The sequence below is a fragment of the Diceros bicornis genome, chromosome 15, assembly GCF_020826845.1.
Source record: "Diceros bicornis minor isolate mBicDic1 chromosome 15, mDicBic1.mat.cur, whole genome shotgun sequence".
NCBI lineage: Eukaryota > Metazoa > Chordata > Mammalia > Perissodactyla > Rhinocerotidae > Diceros > Diceros bicornis.
The window spans coordinates 18,126,518-18,149,701 of NC_080754.1; the positions used below are offsets into that span (position 1 = coordinate 18,126,518).

Consider the following 23,184-nt stretch of genomic DNA (forward strand, 5'->3'; position numbering starts at 1 on the left):
GTAGCTGACAGTTATTTTCCCTCAACTCTTTAAAATAATTATTCCATTTTTTCCTGGAATCTACTGGTACTGAAGGTCTTCAATCAGGCTTTGTGTTTCCTTTGCAGGCAATCTGCTTTCACTATGGATTTTTTGAGATTTTTTTTTCCTTTGTCTTCCACATGTTTCAGTTGTATAATAACGTATCTGGACTTGTAAATATTTTTATTCTTGGTATTTTTGACTGAATAAGATTCTTTAATCTACAATTTACATTTCAAGTTCTGGAAAAATTTTTCAGACCCAATTAAATGTATATCTCTCCTCAATTCTTTCTATTCTCTCCTGAAACTCCTATTTGATGTGCTTTGCAATTTATTCAACCTTTTGTGTCTCACAACATTTTATTTTTCAGATGTTCCATATGTTTACCAACCTAGGATTCATCCTTGGTGATTTATTTTGATCTATCTTCTAATTCTTTAACACTACTTCTGCGGTGTCTTAGAACTTAACTCTTTCATGGAAGATGTTTTTTTTTTTTTTTAATGTGCCTTTCTTTTCTCATCATATCCTGTTCTTGCCTAATGGATAACTTGTTTGAAAATTTAAGCTTACTAATTTTAAAATCCTTTTTATATTATTCTACAATCCTACTTCATCAAGTGTAATCCTCCTATACATTGGACTTCCACATTATATTTAATGACATTAAATTTTTTCATGAGCTTTATATAGTTTAAATCTATGAACTCATCTTGAATGAAAACTATCACCTTAAAGAAGAAGCCCCAGGTTGAAGATACCCCCCATGGAGTAATCTCATGATTGTTTTTGCTAGAGATATACGATAATCATTGGTCTTGAGTGTATTTTTTATGTACATTTGAATGAACAATGTCAAAACATGGCAATCCCAAGCCCAATATCTATTTATTTTTTAATTGTTTCTGAGTTTGAAAATAAAAAAGACCTGTGCAGGTATTGGTAGGTTTCTAGTCTCAGATCCAGATGTTATTCAGAACTAGTTCTATTCTGGGTCCCATGACAGGGAGACGGAATCACTCCAGACCCATTGCTCATAGCGACAGCTCTTTCCTGGCTCCTAGCTTTATGTGGAGATCAGTCCCAGCAATTCCACTCTGCACAGAGGCTCACACTTTACTTAGTTCCAACTGTCACTTTGACATTGAAGTCTTGGCATGTAACAGAACAAGTTCTGCTACTACTGTGAACTTCTACTTGTAACTTCTGTTCATCTCAATGTGTTTTCTCTTAATTTTTAGCATCTGGAGAATAACCTGTTAGTTAAGACGCCCAAACATATCTTTTCCTGATGAATGTCTTGGATTAACTCGAAAAATTCCATCTTAGACATATGTGTTTAGCTTTGTGCCATTTGTGGAGAATTGTCAAGGAATAAGAACATTCCTATCATTTTTCTATTTAGCCCAAGGAGTGAGACAGGACATATAACATCAAGAGTGGTTTTATAGTTTTATTAACAGCCACTATTTTCACTTCTCTTATCTAATTAAATAAAAATGGTATAAGATCACAAATAATATGTTTTTTTTTAAATACAGAGATCATAAAACAGGACTTATTCTCTCATGGTGCATCGATAATAACTTGTGTGTATGTGTGTATGTGAGTTTACACAGACGTATCTACTATATTTACATTATGCCAACACAGCTACTTTTTTAGCTTTTATTTTTCAATTAAATATAAGTACACTATAGTTATCCACGAGATTTTCAAAAAATTTATTTTAGAAAAATATATTCTTACTTCAATAAGGTAATTGTTCAAATTATTTCCGGAAATTATTTTTGCAAATGACTCCTAAGATCTTGGTACCTTGGTACTAAGGCAACAAATATTTATTCACCAAGACTGAATCCCAACATTAATAATTGAAAAGTGTGACTGAGCAGGGTAATACTGTGTTCAGTAAAGAAATAAAACAAAACAAACATTCATAAAGTAGTAAAAATTCTTCTCTTGTTGTTCATAAACTTATCAGTAAACAAGAAGTTCTCCGAAAAGGTGAAAAGATTACAATATTTGAAGAAGAGTATACCATTTAAATAGAGTGGAATATTTTGAAAGATAAAAAATATTTTAATTTATAAACAACTCAGATTGTTTATAAATTAATTTCATTATTTATTATCACTCCTTGTATCTGTACATGTTCATGTGTACAAATAACCACCTTGAAATTGGAGTATAGTTGTGTAATTTAGTCTAAACGTTAAATCTGGATATCCATTTATGGTGTCCTGATCTTTGGATTTGGCAAACTATATTAAGCATTTTACAACTGAAATTACTACACAGTTTCTAGAACTCCTTCTGAATTATAGACGGTACAATTCTTGTGGTTTTTTACCCAGTTAAGTTGCTGGAACACACTGAAGAGGCAAAACACACAAAACTTAGCCTAAGCCATTTTACAAAAATGAGAAAAAGAGATTGTCCTCATCCATTGTTAAAGGCAACTCAATTCATATCATGTTTCCAAAGAATTGACTCATCAATTCCATAGGCAGAATAAACAGAATAGTTGTGTATCCTGCTCTGAGAAAGTCCAACATTGCATTGAAAACATGAATGCAAAATCAAAGATCAACTAGGAAATGAAAATGTTTTAAATAATGTCAGTTTATGAAAAAAATCAAATACATATTAACTTTAATATCGACCTTCCAGTAGGTGTCTGTTGCAAAGAAAAAAGTAATAATAAGCTTTTTTCTTCAGAAGGTGTGGCATCCTATCAAAACTATTACGTTTCTTCTAATGCCCCTTCTGTCCAAGCATCTAATTTCACCCCATACTTTTAAGCATCCTTTAATCTACAGTTTTTTTTTTGTTTGTTTGTTTTTTTTGCTTTTTGCTGTTCCTTTGGCAAAATTCTAGATAAACACAATAAATGAGTGCTGATGTAGAGGAGTAAATCAATGAATTGTAGTCATATTTTCTTCCTTTTTTTTTTTTTGGTGAGGAAGGTCAGCCCTGAGCTAACATCCATGTCAGTCCTCCTCTTTTTGCCAAGGAAGATGCCATCTTCCTTCACTTTGTGTGGGACACTGCCACAGCATGGCCTGACAAGCGGTGCGTCAGTGCACACCCGGGATCAGAACCTGGGCCGCCAGCAGCAAAGCATGCACACTTAATCACTATGCCACGGGGCCGGCCCCATGTTTTCTTCCTTTTTAGGGTTTGGTCTCAGAAGAAGAAGGTTCTAATAAAAATCAATAATTTGGTAAAGTAAACTTCACTAATAATTTTTAGAGGGATAACCTTCTCCTCTTCAATATCAGGTAATGTGATAAGGACTTTGGATTATATTTTCTCTCAATGTCTACATATGCACACATATGTATACACACAACTAAAAGAATGTTGGTGTTACATTCTCTTTTTACAGACAAAGAAAATCAATCACAAAAGATAACATAATTTGCACCAAGTCACATAGCTAGTAAATAAGTCAGACTGGAATATCATTCATATATTCTTACCTTAGAACCTATGCTCTTAAGCCACTATGTGCTAAATCTTTATGGCTAAGTTTGGGGTTTTGGCAGGTCCTTAGTCTAATATTCTAAATGTCAGGTTCAAGGTAATATAAAATAATAATAGTAAAATATTAAAAAAATTTTTACCATGTATGAGCTGGTTTTTCAGATGCACATTTACCTGAAGTCTAAGAACAGGATTCAGCAACAGCACCTTGTCAGATATTACTTACAAGATGACACTTCCAAAAAAAGAAATGTCTTCTGTAGATGGGTGGATAGCATTCAATTTGGAATTTGTGACCGAGCCAGGGAAGAATTCTGTGAATAGCTGTTCTCTAGGACAAAAAGTGGGTCCAAACTATGCCCATGCCAAGCCAAATAAGAGAGATAATGATGATTAAAAAACAATTAGCTTTAAATAGCATTTATGATATTTTATTATTTCAGGAGATATTAATACCTCAAAGAGAGTCATATCTTTATTTTTTTTGGAATTAACTACATACTCAGTTTTGTTTTCTATATCTGGTTGATATTTGTGATAATTGCTATTTGCTGTAGCTGTTTAGGCAATCAAAATGCTATTCCAAAGGCCTAAACTGTACTAGTAAGTGATATTTGGAATAAATGCAGACTAGCCATGTGGAACACCCTCACATTCAGCACTGTTAGTATGAACTAGTTTTCTCATCATCATCAAGTCATTTGTCTACTCCATTACTCAAATAAGGACTGTAGTACCTAACACCACACATTACGCAGGTACACAGAGAACAAACCTAGCAAGAACTTTGTCTAAGCAACGTCTCCAGATGGCCATTTCCCTGCCAACTCAAGTTAAATACTCCCAAGAGAACTGTTCACTATCTTTTCATATTCCTTTTCTGTGCCCAAGGAGGCAGCATGTTAGGAAAACAAGCAAACAAACAAATAAACAAAAATGACTTCTGGAATCAGACAGACCTGAGTTTGTATCATAGCATTACTACACATTAGCTGTGTGAACTTGGGTGAATTATTTAATCTTTTCTGTCTCCATTATCTCATCTGTAATAGGGCTGATAATATTGACTCTAGAAGGTTTGTGTGATGTTTATAGATGGTGAATGTGAGTGTCGGGTACCTATAGTATGTTCTTCAAAATGGGAGCTATTGCATTATCACAACACTCCACGCCACTGTAGTGGAAACATGCTTATAAGAAATCTTAGGTTCACTTTTAAACCCCTTATTGTTTTTCTGATAAAATTTGAATATTTCTGCCAGATTTTATAGTATTCATCTGCTAAAAATATTGCCCCATCCTCTGCATCCATTAGAATTGTAATCTGGATAACTTCTTTCTGATCCTGTTTTCCAGAAACTGCCTTCTAAACAACCTACTTCAGATTATCTTTTCCATCACTGAAGATCCTGCCCATCAATTTTACCAAATTCATACCTTTTAACCTTAAGAAACTTTCAATCTCACAGGGAGTAAAGACTAAAATTCTCACCAACTACCTTTAAAATTCTTTATATGACCTCCTCACCCTAACATATCTCCTCCTAATCACCCACCACTCTCAGTTCCTAAGATAACTTCATTTCCACGTAGTGATTGTCTGTTTTATCCAACTTTTGTTTCCTTCAAACCTTTGTATTCTTTTCCTCCCAAGCCCTCCCCCATCCTATATCTGAACTTTCAAACAACTGTGGAAATCCCCCCTGTTCCAGGAACCCTGTGATATTGCTATTAGAAAGAGAAGCCTTAGCTGAATTCCTATCTGCCTTAGTAGAGCAATTCTTACCTTCTTAAGTCCTCCTCAACTTAGGGAAAAGCATCAGTAACTCCCTTCAATGTACAAATCTCACAATTCCCTCTTTAGGCTTCAACTTGACTAAATATATTCCTTTAATGTTTTCCCTTCTATCTGTGTATGATGCCTTAATATCTGAGCTTGTACCCTCCTAGAGAGCATAAAATGTGTCTGCCTCAAATGGCAGCCCATGCAGAGAGATGCTTCAAAAATATAACTGATGTTGATGAAGAGAGAGATGAACAAAAATGTGGTATTACTGGCTAACCTGCAAAACACAAAACCCTAAAATTCTAATTTTACGCAAACCAATTCTACCATCCCATGCCCAGAGGCACTCAAGCAGCAAGGCTGTACAGCTTACACACACTGCTGTGAAATGCAGACCTCATACAGGAGCCGAGGTATATAAATATGCAAATCATAGATGTATACAGACACAGCCTTCCAATAGAGAACACCAGCTGTCACAGGCAGCAAAATCACTCCAAGGACTTGGCACATACCCCCTGGTTGTTGTTGCCCCATCAATCATGGGCCATTTGGCCAGAATGAATTCTTGAACAGGTTTTCTCCTCCTTTTAACTCAGTTTAACTCAAAGAACTTTTTTTTTTTTTTTTTTGTGAGGAGATCAGCCCTGAGCTAACATCCGCCAATCCTCCTCCTTTTTTTGCCGAGGAAGACGGCCCTGGGCTAACATCGGTGCCCATCTTCCTCCACTTTTATATGGGACGCCGCCACAGCATGGCTTACCAAGCAGTGCGTCGGTGCGCGCCCGGGATCCGAACCAGCGAACCCCGGGCCGCCGCAGCGGAGCGCGCGCACTTAACCGCTTGCGCCACCGGGCCGGCCCCCAAAGAACTTTTTTTAAGGTGATGAAATGTGCTGCTATAAAATTTGATCTGAGTCGGATGCAGGGAGTTTATTGTTCTCTGGACATATCCTTTCCTGTATCTCGCCATTTAAAAAAGTCTACACTTCCCCCTCCATCCTGCATCAAACAAAACAAAATAAAAACATTGAGCTAATGTTTTGTTTCTCTTTATTAAAGAACTATTAGGAAAGATTCTGCTGGGGTATGGATGATGGACAATGTGCAGAGTTTAATAGTTTGTTCTTTTTTTTTCTTTCAGAGACTACTGAAGACTATTAGCCCAGAAAACTCTAGACCTTCAAGTTATCACAAGTGATTATGAAATATAAGTGAAATAGGCAAGAGGATGAAAAGATAGAGTGAATACTGCAAACCTGTGGTACCCCCCAAGTCTATGAAAACTCCAGTTTAATGGGGGAATGAATAAGAAATTTACTTCTCAACAAACAACGAAGAATAGTTTACAACCATAGAGGCATTCTGAGAGAAGTAAATAAAACATCGATTTTAAATAGCAGTATTATCCAGCAGAGAGCAGATCAATGAAAGTTGCATAGGTTTTCAGAAGCTTCAGGATATTAAAGAACAATCCCATTTCCCCCTCTATAAACTATTCCATCCAGAAGGATAATTTAAAATGTGCCATAAATCATTATCTGCTCAGCAACCAATCAGCATTCAGAAAAGTTATATCTACCCCTCTTCTGCCTTTAGAACCATCTAACATGCTCTCCTTTTTGTTAAATCATAAGCCTGGTAGATTTCTTCTGACTGGATATGTGGTAGAAAATAATAAGTTTTCTTTCAGATTTAATATTTTCTCATTGTAGAAAATACCAGAAGAGAAAACTGATATTTTTTTTGGAAAGCTTAAAGTACTCAATAATTATTAGTTGGATGATGTTCATTACACCCTTGTAAAGAAGTCAATGAGATTTATTGCTGTTTCAAAGATAGAGGGAACAGGGTACAGACAATTACAAAGATTTGCTTCTTTCATACAAAGGTGGAGTGATGAAAAATCACAGGGAATAAAGACTAGGATTTTCATCAACTGTCAACATTCTCTATGATTCCAGCCTCCACTGTGAAACAGGATGTTACTCTCCTGTGAACCTGGATGTTACTGTTAGAAATTAAGACTATTAATCCATTACCAAGTGTTTTCTGAATCTTCTATTTTCCGTGTGGTTTCAAAGAGAAACAAGGCAGAGTCTGTGCATGCTGGCAGCTTATACTCTTAGAGGGTGATAAGATGTATATTCAAATAGCCATGTTATAAAGTGGAATGTGATATGTGTTCAGAGAGAGATAAAGTGCTTCTAGTGTAGAGAAGAGAGAGCTTGCTTATGGAAGGTAAGGTCGAATAAGCCATGTTAGAGTAACCATGCTACATAGAGTGTGCCGGATGATTTTTTAAAACCTCAATGGGAACATGTTACTCCCCTGATTAAAATCTTCAATTGATTCTCATCACACTTGGAATACCCAAATATACCTCCAAAAAATAAAGCAAAATAAAACCATAACATAGGTGCAAGGCTCTGTGTACCTTTGCAGCCTCTTCTTGTTTCCCATTCCTCCTTACTCACCATGTTCCAGCTTACTGGCCACATCCCTAATTCTGCCTGTAATCCTTTCTCTCACACTCCGTGCCTGGCTAAGTCTACTTTCAGAACTTTGGGGAAGAGTTTGATTATCCAGGATATAGAGTATTCACATAAGAAGAAGTTAGTTTGGAACAATATGTTGGGGAAAAATCACCAGAACTAGACTATTCTGTGTGTAGTTGTGAGAGGTTGAAAGTTTTTGAGACAAGGAATGTTAATATCAGAGCTATATTTCACAAATATCTGGAAGTGATAATCAGGCCATTTTAGAATACAGAAAGATGGGAGCTAGAGATACCACTTTTCTTGAAAAAATATGAGACAGAAGCAACGAGGGCCAAAATTAGAGAATGTAAGGAAGCATGATTCACAAAAATGTGTGACTAATTGAGTGGAAAAGCTAGATAGGATGGAGAAGTTAGAAATAACCCTGCTTTCAGGGAGATCAGTTGTGCCATAATCAGAAATAAGAAAATCAGAAGGAAGAGGAAGAGATGCTTTGGAGGGAAAGATTAATTTTGATTTGAGCGTGATAAACATGAAGTGGCTGGCAGATAGAAAGAAATGTTTATAAGGTATTTCTGGACTAGGATCCTCCTCCCCCCAAAGAAAAAGGGCAAGGCTGGCAATGGAGACTTGGAATCAAACTATATAGATGTTACGTTAAAGATGAGGTCATCAGTGGACGAAATCTGAAAAGGAAGAAGCAAGGAGAGCTCTGATGAAACATACAGAAATAAGATCATACAACTAAAGGATTTCAAGTTGATATAGTCTGAGAGACAGAAAGAACACTAAGAGAGGGCATTATTTCAAGAAATAAGGAGGAAAGAAATTGCAAGATAAAAAAGGGAATTGTTAGAAGTGTGCCTAAAGAGAAATCAAAGAGAATGGCAGGAAAAGACTGGCTCATTAAAAAGGAAGGGGCAGTGGAAGGTTGTATATACAGAATAGGAAAAGATTAGGAAAAGCTGTTTTAGGCAAGTGAGTTGAAAGTCAGCCAGTGATGAATGGAGAAATTTCCAAAAAGCATGAGGACTCAGCTGAAGTTAGCATGACTTTGTAGGGTGCTCAATAAAATGTTATGATATTCCATTTCCTAGCAACCTTTAGATGAGAGGGAGAAAAGGAATATTGGAGCTACTCACAGCTGGGGACTGGAGAGGTCAAAACAAGATAAGATCAAATAGACTTGAATTTAGGCAGCCAGTAAGGAGGCCACTGAAATGTCAGACTATGGGCTCTAGCTTGGGTAAACAGGCCAATGAAGCCAGTACGTGGTTAAAGCAGCATCCAAGAAATGCAGAAAAAAGAGTTTTTTATCTGGTTTTGTTTTTTGTTTTGAAATCAGGATGGGACTTAGAAATTTTACGCAGGAAATTATTTATTCTACAATTTTACTTGAGTTGAGGAAATTGACAAGGTTCTACTCACTCAAAACGTCTGTCTTTGTTCCTCCTTCCCAAGACTTTGTAATTTGTGTGTGTGTGTAGCATTATCTTTATAATATCACTTGAGGGAGAATATGTCTTTGCAAGGTGTAAGAAATTAAGGTCACATCATTTTAAGAATAGACCATATTGTGAATTTGTTTCCACCATGGGAAAAAAAAGAAGATAGGAAAACACTCAGGTAAGAGAATGATGGAGGATTGAAGAAGGAAAAATTAAAATAAAATGGAAGTAGAAGGCACAAAAGAGAAATTTTGCTCTCTAAAAATTTTTCTGAAAGTCTGTCCTTTCAATAATCATGAGTTTATTTTAACAATTTTAAGCTATCCTCCAGATATAATATATATATACACACACACAAACACACACACAACAAAATTTGGAAACTAAATAACATAGAATTTTACCCATAAAGACAACATTCAAAAAACTATTGTAAAAGCTATTCTGGCATATTTCACCCTCTCTTTTTTTCTGATGAGTGTATGTGGAATGCATATGATGTGAATGTACATTTAGTATAGTTTACAAAATTGAGGTTATAGATTATACTGTTTTGTAACCTGCCACTTCATTTAACCATATATTGCACATAGTTTTTCATGTAATAAAATGTTTTATAAAGCACGCTAATTAATGCGTATAATAAGTCATATAACTCAGCATTTTTAGTTGGAAGAAACAGAAAACATCTCTGGCTGTCTTGTGCAGAATAGGAATTCACTGCAACTCACAACATCACTGGGAAGCCCGCAAAACCAGATTCATGCCAAAACAGTCATAAGAGGGGGGCATGATTCTGCAGAGCAGATGACGTAGCTTTCACCGCTGCCAACATGGCCCTAGATCCAGGCCTTAGTGAAACATCAGTGAGTCAACATTTCCAGTATAAACTCACTGCTACAGGTGCCACCAACTACCTGAAAAGATTCTCTTTGGTGCTGAGTTTCTTGTATCAATAATATGTGCTAATAATCCTGAGTCTGGGGCAGATGCATTGGAGTTTCAAGGCCTGGATCTCACGTCCAACCCCTAGTTTCGAGGGTGTCTGGATTTTATGTCAACTTCTACAATGGGTGGTAATGTCTGCATGCCAACAATACTGAAAGGAGGGAAATTCCTAAACATGGGGAAGAGTTCTGAATGTTGAGCAGGCACTCTAACGTCCATTATAATCGTATTTCTTCTTATAAAATGACCGCGATTTAACTTCCTCATTCTTTATTTGGAATATTTGGGGTATTTTCCGTAATTTTCTTTAGAAATAATTCTGTGATGACCACTTTGTACAAAAATCTGTGTTTTCATTTCAGAGAATTTTCTTTCTACACATTCATTGAAGTGGAGTTACTAGGTCAAATGATACAAAGATATTTTAAAACTTTATAAACATCCCTACATTACCCTAGCAAAGTTTCCATTAATTTACACTCTCAACAGGGAGATATGAAAGTGTCAGTTTTCCTACTGACTTGCCAATTCTGGCTAGCCACATTTTGTTAACTCTTTCCCAGTATTATTGGTTTAAAAAATAATAATTTATTACTGCTTTACTTGACATTTCCTTGATTATTAGTGAGGTTTTAACAGTTTTCCATGTGTTTGCTGCTTCCACAGATCCTTTTCTAAGTTGGCAATTTATGTCCGACAAATTTTAGTCATATTTTCTGTGTTAATTTTTTTCTCTCTTTATTGATCTGATGAAATCTACTCATATGCCAATGACATTAAGGCTTTATCTGTTACATATTTTTTTTAAATCACTTTATCACTTCTCTTACTTTTAGATATTAATATATGTGGATTCAAATTTATTCATTTTTTCTTTATGCTTTTTTACTTGTTTTTATGCTATGAAAGCCTTCCTCATTCTGTTGAGATATATATTTATTGATGGTTCTCTCAGCCTTTTTTTCTTTATTTTCTACTTTTAAATCTTGAAGAGACCTGGTATTAATGTTCATGAGTGGTTGTTTACTAAAAATATAATTTTATTTTTCTTTAATTAAGTATTCACAACCATCTGTTGAATAATCATACTTTATCCATGATTTTAAATATTCCTGCATCATATGTCCTAATTATATGTGGTAGTGTTTCACACATTTCATTTATACCCACAGACTTGGTCATTCTTACATCAAAAATACACTGTTTTGATAATTTTATCTTTATAAAATATGTTAGTATCTAGCAGTACAGTAGAAGTCTTCCTGGCCCAATAAAATAATTTTAAAAAATTTATTAGCTATTTATGTCCACCTATTCTCCATAATTAACTTAATAAATTTAACATACTTTCAATCAAAAATCTCCCAAAGTAATTTTTAGATACATAAAAAAATTCTGTTTACCTTGGGGAAAATTGTCATCTTTACATTATTTGTGTTGTCATTCAAGAATTAAGTATTTCGCTTCCATTAAAAAAACAACATAAAACAAAAAAAGACAAAACAGCTCCTTTCTTTTATTTTTCCATGTAAAATGATATTGATTTCTGCATTTAGCTTCTCCATATTGCTTATTTAATCTATTCTTAAATGTTTTTATATTGTTGAAGTTTTGTCAATGGCCATTTTATAGTACATTTTACGTGTTTATAATAACCAAATGTAAAAAGTATTAATTTTATATATTTCTTCAGACAACTGGAGAACTTATTAAATTGTTATTAGTGCTAATTTTTTGTCTTTAATTTATGAGAGTTTTTTTTAGTTATTAATCATTTTAGCTGAAAATATTAAGTTTCTTTCTTCTTTTCCTGTAATTAAATCTTTTTGTTTTATTTTCTTGTCCCATTGCATTGACTAGGACCTCCAGAATAATGTTAAATAATAATAATGAGTGTTGGTATCCTTGCCTTATTTCTGAACTAATTACTGTTGAGGCTATCCATCTTTTTCATGTTAAAAAAAATCATCTATATTTAGTTCACTAAATTTGTGAGTATTTAAAAAGATCAAGAATAGAGGTTGGTTGAATTATATGTATTTTTGTTGTTATAAAATGGTTATAACCATTTTAGTTAGTTATTTTTTGTTGGTTATTCATGATTTTTCTCCTTTGACTTGTTGATGTTTTATATTTTATTCATATATTTCTTTATAATGAATTATGCTGAAAAAAGTTCTGCTTGATTATGCTATATTTAATATTTAGTTGGATTTTATTCACTAGTATTTAACCCTGATACCTACCTTAAGTATTATTGTGTCTGTTTTACTTTTATTTTGAAATAATTTCAAATTTACAGAAAAATTGCAAAAATAATACAAAGAACTCCCATACACTCTTCACCCAGAGACTCCATTCAAGTTTCATCAATTGTCCCAATAATGTCTTTTCTAGCAAAATGGTCCAATGTAAGATCATGTATTATACCCAGTTATCACATGTCTCTATTCCCTTTCAATATAGGGCAGTTCCTCTCACTCTCCTGACTTTCATTACCTTGAAATTTATGAAGATTACAGGCCAGTCTTTCCATGGAATGTCTTTCCATTTGAGTGTGCCCAATGTCTTCTTATGATTAGATTCAGGTTTTGATAGAAATATCGCAGAAGTGATGCTGTATTCCGCTTATCGCATCCTATCATTTGGCACATGATGCCAATTTGTCCCATTGCTCGTAGTGTTAACTTTGAAAGGTGTCAGCTAAATTTCTCTCCTTTTTTCTTTTTTATTCTTTTTTCCCTTTGTACTTAATAAGTAGTTTGTGGGGAGCTACTTTGAGATTATGTAAAAATCTCAGTCCTTATTTCACTTTCACCTACTAGTTTTAGAATCCATTGATGTTTCTTGCCTGAATTAATTATTTCTGGAATGGTTGCCAAATGATAATTTTCAACTCCCTTATTCCTTCTACATTTATTAGTCGGCATTCTATTACAAGGAAGAGCTTTATATTCTATTTAATAACTATTGTTTAATTTATACCAGTATAATATGTTGTTATTCTTTATTTCTGATACCCAAATTGTTCCAGAATTTGCCAGTGGAAGTCCCTTTCAAGCTGACTTCCGTGTACTTTTGGCATGCCTCATTTTTCTCTGAGGACTTCTATACTTTAGGACACAAAAGATGCTCCAAGCTCATATTATACCTTCCTTGCTCCAGTCCTGGAATCATCTATTTCTCCAAGTAAACTTAGTTCCTTTTAGTGGAGAGCTATAGTTTAAAACCAACTTCTGGATGCAAGGTATGCTCATTGCTACTGGAATGTAAGTATTCCAAGGCCCTCTTAATGGGCAAGGCTATACAAGCACACTGACATCCATATTTCTATCTATCTATCTATCTATCTATCTATCTATCTATCTATCCACCTGTCTATCTTCTCTTAAAACTCATGAATAAATGCTAATAACTCCAATTTTAATCCAACACCACAGAGTTCATTTTAGCTTTTCCCCTTTCATATTTATACTGCTCCAACAGTGAGAAACTGGTTATCATTATCCTCAATATATTTACTAACTTTCTCAATTCTCTGGAATGTAGCCAAGGTCCTAACCCACCGTGACTGCCCTGGGCCCTGTAGTGGTTGCATCCCACTCAGAAACCCTCCTTGGCTAGGCCTTGGCACAGATTGGCTGCTTTCTCACTACACTCCAGCTTGCCTAATAGATTTTTGACTAAAAAGAAGGAAACGGGTCTTATTGTGTTATGTATACTTTGTCACTGAGGTAGACCTAAGACTTGAGAAATTTTAAAGGCAACCCAAATCATCTCGTCAAAAATAAATGTTACCTATTTATAGAAAACTTTAGTGTGTGTGTATATATATATATACACACACTATTATATATATATACTATTATATATATATATAGAAAAAATATATAAATATATATGCCATCGTTCCTGACGTTTAAATATATGAATTCAAAAAGTTGCCTTTAGGGCTGGCCCAGTGGCGTAGTGGTTAAGTTTTCATGCTCCGCTTTGGCAGCCCAGGGTTTGCTGGTTCGGATCCCGGGTGCCGACCTACACACCGCTTGTCAAGCCATGCTGTGACAGTGTCCCATGTACACAAAATAGAGTAAGATGGGCACAGATGTTAGCTCAGGACCACTCTTCCTCAAGCAAAAAGGGGAAGATTGGCAACAGATGTTAGCTTCCTATAAAAGTTCCGTTTAATATTTTCAAGAGTACACAGGTTTTTTTCTTTATTTCCTGGCAATGTATAGAAAACATAAATGCTATAGTTGATGACAATTTATGATGGCTTATAGTACTATTTAAAAATATTTTAGAGGGTAGCTATCCTTATCTTAATAGGTAAAATCTCTGTGTAAAAACTAGCACATCTCTGAGTAGCCACATATTCATTATGTAAATATAAATAAAAATAAATTGTAGCACACACTAATTGTAGCTAAACTATCTAGCAGATGCCTATCCAACATGGAATAAATCCCTACCCCCAAATTCTTCCCAATCAGCATCAAAATTCTAACCATAAGGTATTAAAACCCCTATTGGTGTAATGATTCAAGACTCGAATACAGCTGAACATTTATTGGTGTCTGTCTTCAAGTAGCTTCCTTCCTTTCATGGAGTCTGAGTTTTTACACTGAGCCACCTCTGGACACTAAAATAACTTTGTCTCTCTTCCTTATTTTTTGTCATCTTCAGGAAGGATAAGTGCAGGTTAGAGTAGAAAGTATGTGGGTAAATAGTTGATTTATTTTAAGAACTAAAAGATGGACTGCAGATACATATAGAGACTTAGAGATAGTAATTAATTATGAGTGGATGGCCTTAATTTAGATAAAACGTGAAGTCCTTACTGCCAGAAGAATATCAAATTCAAACTGCTCAAGGTAATATTCCCAAATATTTTAGCCCCAAAGTTTCACCTCTTCTCATTACATTAGCTGTCTGATTGCTGATGTGGATAGTGATGTCTTTAAAGTGAACCTGACCTATTAATGGCCAGTCAAGGGGCTACTGTCTGAAAAATGAAGCCAAAGAGTAGGAAAATTAGTAGACTTCAGTATGTAAAATCCAAATGAGAAGTCCAGTGAATCATTAAGATTCTCAATAATCAAAAGAAGTAACCCTCAGATCAAACCTAACTAAAGATTTTAAATTCTTTATATTACTACAACGCTTGAAAAATGTAAAGAGCTCCAGGCTAACTTCAATTAGAATGAAGTGATACATGCACCCCTGTGTTCATTGCAGCGTTATTCACAGTAGCCAAGACTTGGAAGCAACCTAAGTGCCCATCAAGGGATGAATGGATGAAGAAGACGTGGTATATATACACAATGGAATACCACTCAGCCACAAGAAGTGATGAAATCCAGCCATTTGTGACAACATGGATGGACATTGAGGGTATTAAGCTAAGTGAAATAAGTCAGAGGGAGAAGGTCAAATACCATATGATCTCACTCATAAGTAGAAGATAAAAACAACAACAAACAAACACATAGAGATGGAGATTGGATTGGCGGTTATCAGAGGGAAGTGGGGAGGAGGAGGGGATTGGTGGTTACCAGAGGGGAAGTGGGGAAGGAGGAGGGTGAAAGAGATGACTTGGTACATGTGTGTGGTGATGGATTGTAATTAGTATTTGGGTGGTGAACATGATGTAATATATGCAGAAATAGAAGTATAATGATGTACACCTGAAATTTATACAATGTTATAGACCAATGTTGCCACAATTAATTAACTAATTAATTAAAAAATAAGAATGCAGTGGCGAACCTTTTGTGTGAAATTCTGTTGGCAATGTTAAGATATTGAAAAAATAATCAATGCAACATGATGTTAATTAAGAAAGGGAAAGAAGAAGGATGGAAGGGAAGGGAGAATGAAAGAAGGAGTAAAAGAAGGAAAGAGGAGAGAGATTAAGGGAGGTAAAATGATACCTGCTTGGCGTTCTGGGTAATAGAATTGAGTCAGAATTAGGAATATTTAATAGGACCGTAAAATGCTTCTAAGAATTTAAATCCTAGAAACAACAAGTTCTAGACTAGTATTCATGAAAAAAATTAAACGTGTGCTTCCTAACATTTGAGTTTTCAATTGTTAAATTAAAAGAGAATCTACAGACATTGCAATTATAAGTCAATATGCATATTCTACGATTAATGAGACAGAGGAAATGTGGCTTATTAAGTGCGTAGATTTGGAAAGAAAGAGCAAACATGTTTGGTCTTACAAAGAGTCCCACTTTCATATTTCTCCCATAATTGTATTGGTTTAATTAAGGTAATTATGCAATAAATTTCTTACAAGCAATGGAGAGATTCTCACAATGCATGTATGTGACTTGAGTCATAGTGTGAGAAAAATTTCTGGGATTCTATCAATATTATAGTGAAATTTAAATATTTACTTAGAAATAAACTTCAAAAACTCCAAAATGTTTTTTAAAAATTGTCTCCAATTTTAGTGTATGCAGATTTGGCCATTTCTAAAACAATATTAACCAAATTAGAGTAGCATAAAAAAGGAGAAGACTCAACATAGAAATAAACACTTCAGTATGGCTAACGGACTCAAGAATAATGTAATAAATAAATTGAAAATATGATAAATGTTGTAAGGTATTGTGAATGACATATCTAAAAATAAGATTCACATTTAAAAACACTGTCATGTTCAGATGTCCTTTGTATTCACATACACATGGAGAAGCTTAATGTTACATTAAAAAAAAAAAACGTCGTTTTTGGAACCACTGTTCTCAGAGCTCAAGAACATGAGCTTAATCTCTTTTTGATGAGTACACAGGTTTATTTTATTCTATTTTTAATTTTTCAATTAGAAGGCTCTAGTACCTGCTCCACAGAGTTTTAGACATAATTTGGTGCTGTGTCATGCAGGAAAATGAGCAGGCAGCAGCAGCAAATCCCTCTCACTGATTGCTTAGCTCTCTAGAACAGTAGTTCTTGGTTTTTCACATGTATCTGCATCACTGGCAGAGCATAGTGTATCTGCAAATTTTGGCCACATTCCCAGGGGTTCTGATTCTATTGTTCTGGGAGTGGTTCTCATTTTGACACATATAATAAACCAAAATCTTGCCTTTGTTGCAGGTTATGCAAGAATCACATAAAGAGAAACATCACCTTAACAGATGTGACTCTCTCTGTGACATGAACAAAAAACGCAGGAAATCTTTGGAGAAGAAATGGACATTATTAATGGGAAGGAAGCCAGAGTACTCTGTTGATTTTATTGAAGTTAAGGGTGATGTTTTCTTAATCTTTATCTTAGAATTTGTAAAGAGGTGGCATGACAACCAAAATATCTGGCTTTAGAAATGGGCCCCACCATTTATTAAGTATCTCAAATGCATGTTTATATTTGACTAGCCTTGGCTTCCACAGATGCAACATTTAATACCACTAATCACAAGTTATCCCAAAGGTCATTATTGATTTGTATATTTGCTGATGCAAAACTTTCACCTGTGTATCTCATGAGGAAGATGTGTGGAGATGTCATTTAGCTAAAGATTAGGTTTAGTGAACCATGTAGCATATATATTTCAACACAGGATATTTTGTGTGTAATGACTCTCATGAACTGATAAAAACTTACTTTCCTTCTGAAAAATAATCACCATAATAAGAGAGAAAACTTTGGAGATGCTGAAAAATCACTAACATGGTGGGAATATGCATAAAAGGAAACAAGGCTTCCAGGGGAAATGGCATGTAGGAGAAACGTGAGGGCGCACAAATGCTTAAAAATTTATAAATTTGAGATTTGTGAAGTCTAGAGCAGTTTTTATGTCTCAATAATTTGTTTTTCTACCTTTGATACCTGAAAATAGACAATTTGGGAAGAGAGAAGAAGATTTTATTTCCGCAGGACTAGGCTAGGTAAGCAGACTTGCAAGGCCTAAGATGTTATCATGAAAGTTAAGATATCTGTCAATCTACCTGTTGTCTGTCTCATGTCCAACAAGATTAGTTTTAGGAGTATTCGAGGGTGTAACACTACCTGAAATTGAATGAAATTATGCAGGATTATTTTCCCAGATGTTCTGAAGTTACACAATTCTTTTAAAGCAGTAGTTCTTAAAGTGTGGTCCCTGCCCCAGCAGCATGAGTGTCACCTAGGCATGTGTTAGAAATGCAAATTCTCAGGCCCTAGCTCCAGAACTATTTAATCAGAAATTCTGGGGAAGTGCCACCAATCTAAAATTTAACAAACCCTCTATGTGTTTCTGATGCACACTGCATTTTCTCCTCAAAGACATTTAATAAATGTAGCTGAGAACTTAAAAGTGATGCTGGTCTAAGAAGCCCTTTAGGATCCTAAAGAAGTAAAGCTGAAGACTGAATGCTAAGGAAAAGGAGAACTGAAGAAAATGGACTAGAGGGACCCGATGTAAAAGCTGAAAGAGCCTACTGCAAGGTGACAGGCAATGAGTGGATGCTGCAGTTGTTAGACTCTGGGTAGCACCCCTAGGGCAAAAGTGAGCCTTCTGAGAGACACTAGAGCAGCAGCAGTATCATAGTTGTCATTGTCATCGTCGTCATCATCATCATCATCATCACCACCATCATCTTATTGGGTAAGAACACAAGATCTCCAGACACCAGGCTAGGGGCTTACATAGATAATCTAATTTAATCCTTAGGATAAATTTAGGAGGATTTAAAAATTTAATTTTATCTCTATTTTACACATGACAAAACTGAGCCTTAGAGAAATTAAGTGGTGTACCCCAAAATTTAAGTAGCAAGAAAGAAAACTGATATTTGAAGCAGGCAGTATGACTGCAAATTCTTAATTTCTTAACTGCTATTATTTAGTGATATCTCATACCACCTTTGAGCTAAAAGTGGCCTCACCATTGGGTGAGGAAAACGAATACAGTATTTATTTAATGACTAGTTAAGTTGGATTTGCAGAAACCATAGAAGGTGAACAAGGCAGAATTTGAAAAATTCAACAGACCCTTATATTCTGAAGGCAGGTGCTGTGGGGTTGGAGGAAAGAGGGATGCCAGGCATATCTAGAAGCAGAAGCTTTGATATGGTGAAAACATGCAGAGTCGAGGCTTGGAGCATGAAGTAGTGTGAACAAACAGCGTGAAGAGATGGAACCACTGACATAATCACAAAGTTGAACGTCCTGAGGGAAAGTGAATCAGCCATCTGGTGCTAGATATCAAATGCCAACATCCCTATAATTGTCCAAAAAAATCCCCCTTCATGACTCAGGCTGAAAGAGGAGACAATACTTTTTTCCTTTCACTTACAAGTAGAGGCTTTGTTGCTCATTTTTTCTTTCAAAGCAATATGGTTAAAAAGAAAATACAATAAAATCTTGATTCAAACAGATGTGGGTTTGAAACCCTGTCCTAAGCGAGCAGGCAGCCTTTGGTAGGCTCCTTATTGTCTCTGAATTTTAAGCTTTTGAATATTTATAATAAAGTTTTTAACACCTACTTAATAATAATATTATTAGAATCAAATGAGACAATGAACCAACAGTACCTGGCACTTAGTATTAAGTTAAATTTAATTTCACTTGTGCTGACACAGATTGGAGGTGTACACAATGCAATCTAACCTAGTTCTAGCTCTAACCCTCTCAGGATAGTCATGTTTGTAGCTAAAAAGCACAGAGAGGAATAAGAAAAGAAAGGGAAGGGCTTTGGGCATTTGGTGCTAAGAGCTCAGACTTAAATATAAATCTGGCAGTTCTTAAAGTCATAAAAAATTTCCATTCCAGTAGAAAGTGCTTCAGATTTGATTCCTGGTCTGCCTGGCTCCAAACTGCTCCCTGAACTCTCTGTGTGATCTTGAACAAGTAACCTAAATTTAATGAATTTTTGTTTCCTCACCTAGAAAGTAAGGAATATAATACTCAGATTGCCCAACTTTGCTTGGTATAAGACAATACACATTTTCTAGTTGTGGTCTCTAGTGACTTTCCAATGACATTAAAGACTGTAAAGGTATTAAAATTGTGTAGGCATCTCATAATACAACATCGAGCTGGACATTAGATAAATCTGTTCTAAGTGGCCTTAAGAAAACTAGTTATCTCCCCTCCCCCTGCCACTGAATGAAGTATGATTTCTTTTGTTTTGAGGTGTGTGTGTGTGCGCGCGCGCGCGCTCGTGGTTGTGTTTTGAGGGAGGTGATAAATTAATCCATTTACATATTTACGCATCTCTAGTAATGTTTACACATTTAAGTGGGCTATCTTAGATCCAAGCCCTGGTGTTTTCTTGTAATGGAGCTCAAGTACTCTCTACTAAACTATAAGGAAAGCATTCTATGCTTTGACTGTGATAGGAACTTTGCGAGTCAGTAGACATGCCTTTTACAAGCAATAAAATGAAGCTGTCAGCCATCACAAATGGACCAAGATAGAGGTTACATGACTAAACCACCCTTGCACCAGGCAGTCTCTGATGTATTTTACTCCAGTTTCAATCTATTAGTCAGAGGAGTTGGGAGAGCAATAATTTAAACACTACAATAATCAATTGCATAACACATTAATAGAGGCTACCATCAAACTTTGCCACACCACTGACTGCAGTGGAATCTTGACAGGAGCCCTAGGGCCATGCCTAATCTGCATTAAATTTACGTAAAATTGTAAATCAAGAATACATGAACATAGCCTTAATATTTGTTAGTGCTTAGATCTTTCCTAATAGATGGATTGAAACTACTGGTGGTTTGACTTTGTTTGCAATAAAATTGTGCAGCTGATCAGCTTTGTTCTCATTCTGCAATTATGGGGAAAGGAACCCAAGAGAGCTATAGTTTGGGGGCATGGTTATGCCATTTAGGATTTTCATTCTGTGAAACCATGACTCATATATGCTCTTGGAAACTCTAATCTAGAAGCAGATTGTCCCCAATGACTTTGCAGATCCTTGTCACTGGATTTGATCAGAAATAACTTGCCATTAGATGGAGATACAAACTACAAAGAAACCTGGCCAGCTGAGAGGCTGGCAAGGCCTCTGGAAATTTTTAGTTTTCCAAACAACATTTACTGTCATAAAAACAGATAATTAGTGACATTCTTTAAGCTGAGGATACATAAAAATCAAACCTTCAGCAAAGCATCCAGTTCCTAACAGTGTGATAAAGTGGGCTTCACAAAGTTCTAAGCATTCTGTGTGTTCTTGTGTCCCCATTTCAACTTATCCCAACAGCTGTGGTCTTTACTGTGTGTTTTCACACTCAGGGCTAGGAGAAAACATTCTCACCAAGGGTACTGCTTACAGTGGCAAGACTCCTCTTTCTACATTCTCCTTAGTCCTCTCATTTTAAGTCTATTCTTTTAGAGAGAAAATAGATACTTAAATGCAATAATGTATTTGGAATTTTCTTTTCAGAAAGGATTTTGCAAATATGTTGTTCATCATGATTATTATCTGACTACCACCTCTCTCACCCTTTTCTTACCTTGCACGATCAAGTAAACTTGAGAGGTCTTGGGCTCATGCTGTGTCTGAACCGAGCAAGTGTAGGAACCCTCATCATAGACATCCACTTTCTGGATTCGGAGGCTGTATTCCAGAGAATGGCGCTTCTCCAGCTCAACCCGGGGGTCCAGAGACCACTTGTCATGCCCAGCAAAAATGATACCAGAACGGTTCAACCAGGCCACCTTTGAGTTCTTGTCTTCTACAATGCACCTGGCGGAGCAGAATAACAACATTAGAGCCTTAGCCATACATGCATCTGCAGTCATTCTCCACATGATTAGACCAATCAAGAAAAATAATTATATGCAGGGTGAATCATTACCATGCCATTGCTTAGAGTCCTAAGTATCGTCACTATTTCTCCTTTAAGATCTAATTACCATCCAATGGATGGATGTCATTATATTAGACTTAATTTAACAATCAGTATGAAAAATGCAGGCAAATAAAGTTAAATAGGTTAAAGTTAAATTCCCATGGATTATTTTCTTCCTGTCTAGGAAAAGGTCATTCACACAGAACTCCATCTGTTTAAGTAACTCTGAGAATTAGACGATTCATAACGTGGCACATTTACTCAGTTTTGAACTGTATTTATTCTTTCATAAGTCTTAAATTCTTGTGTGACGGTAGATTCAAGTTATGTTCCACTGCCGTAGGAATCAGACCAGATTTCAGAGTTTGCTTCTGATCCTTGTGAGTTTAGAATGCCTACTCCCAGGAGTGGAAAGTATGTGAGTAGGTCCAAGAGAAAGTAGAGAGGTATTGTGTTAAGGAAATCAAAGCTAATGTCATCTTGTCTAAGTCTGGTTCCAGCTGCTGAGGGCAGCAGGTTGTCTGCTGGTGAGACAGCTTGCTACCAGCACTTCTGGCATATTAGAATAAATTCAATTCTTCACGGGAAATGAAGAAACCAATTTTGTAGTTCCTACTCCAAGGAAGGGGAAGAAAAAATGTTTATTTGAATGACTACCTATTTTAGAAACCTAAAAGGGTCTCTTTCTGAAACTTGAAAGAAAGAGGCAAAGAACACAGATTAATGAAGAGGAGTAAACACTTCATGGTGAGTGCCGTTTTCTCTTTCAATTCCAGCAAGAATCTGGAAATGGAAAAATCAAGCAAAAAAACTTCTCTCTGTATCTCTTTGGCAAGATTTATGTCTGCTCCACAGGGAGATTGTCCTAGACCCTGTTCACAGCTGCAGATCCAGCTGCTCAGTGCTCTGGGGCATGAGGGATGGACAGAAGGAGCCAGGAGCATGACAGTCAAACAATTAAAACACCTTGCTCCCCTGTATCTTCCAAACCGAGTCAAATCCAGGTCCTCTCTCAGGTCAAAACAGCCAAGAATAGAGATTCTACACCCATGTATAGGTAGGAAATGGATGCATAATCACCAGGTTGTCCACTGTAGGGATACAAAGGCCAACTCATCTCTTTTAAAAGAAGGAGAAGGAAAAATCTTTTAAAAATACCTTACCTATGGTACAAAATATTTCCTTATC

General features: G+C 35.7%; 1 protein-coding gene across 2 annotated transcripts in view; it reads right to left on the reverse strand.

Annotated features, from left to right (window-relative positions):
* The window catches only part of LSAMP (limbic system associated membrane protein), a 589,224-nt gene that overhangs the window by 256,512 nt on the left and 309,528 nt on the right, over positions 1–23,184 (reverse strand). For both annotated transcript variants that reach the window (XM_058555836.1, XM_058555837.1), the window contains exon 2: positions 21,658–21,890. In XM_058555836.1, coding sequence (XP_058411819.1) covers positions 21,658–21,890 — 233 coding nt within the window. The remainder of the gene's footprint in view (positions 1–21,657; positions 21,891–23,184) is intronic.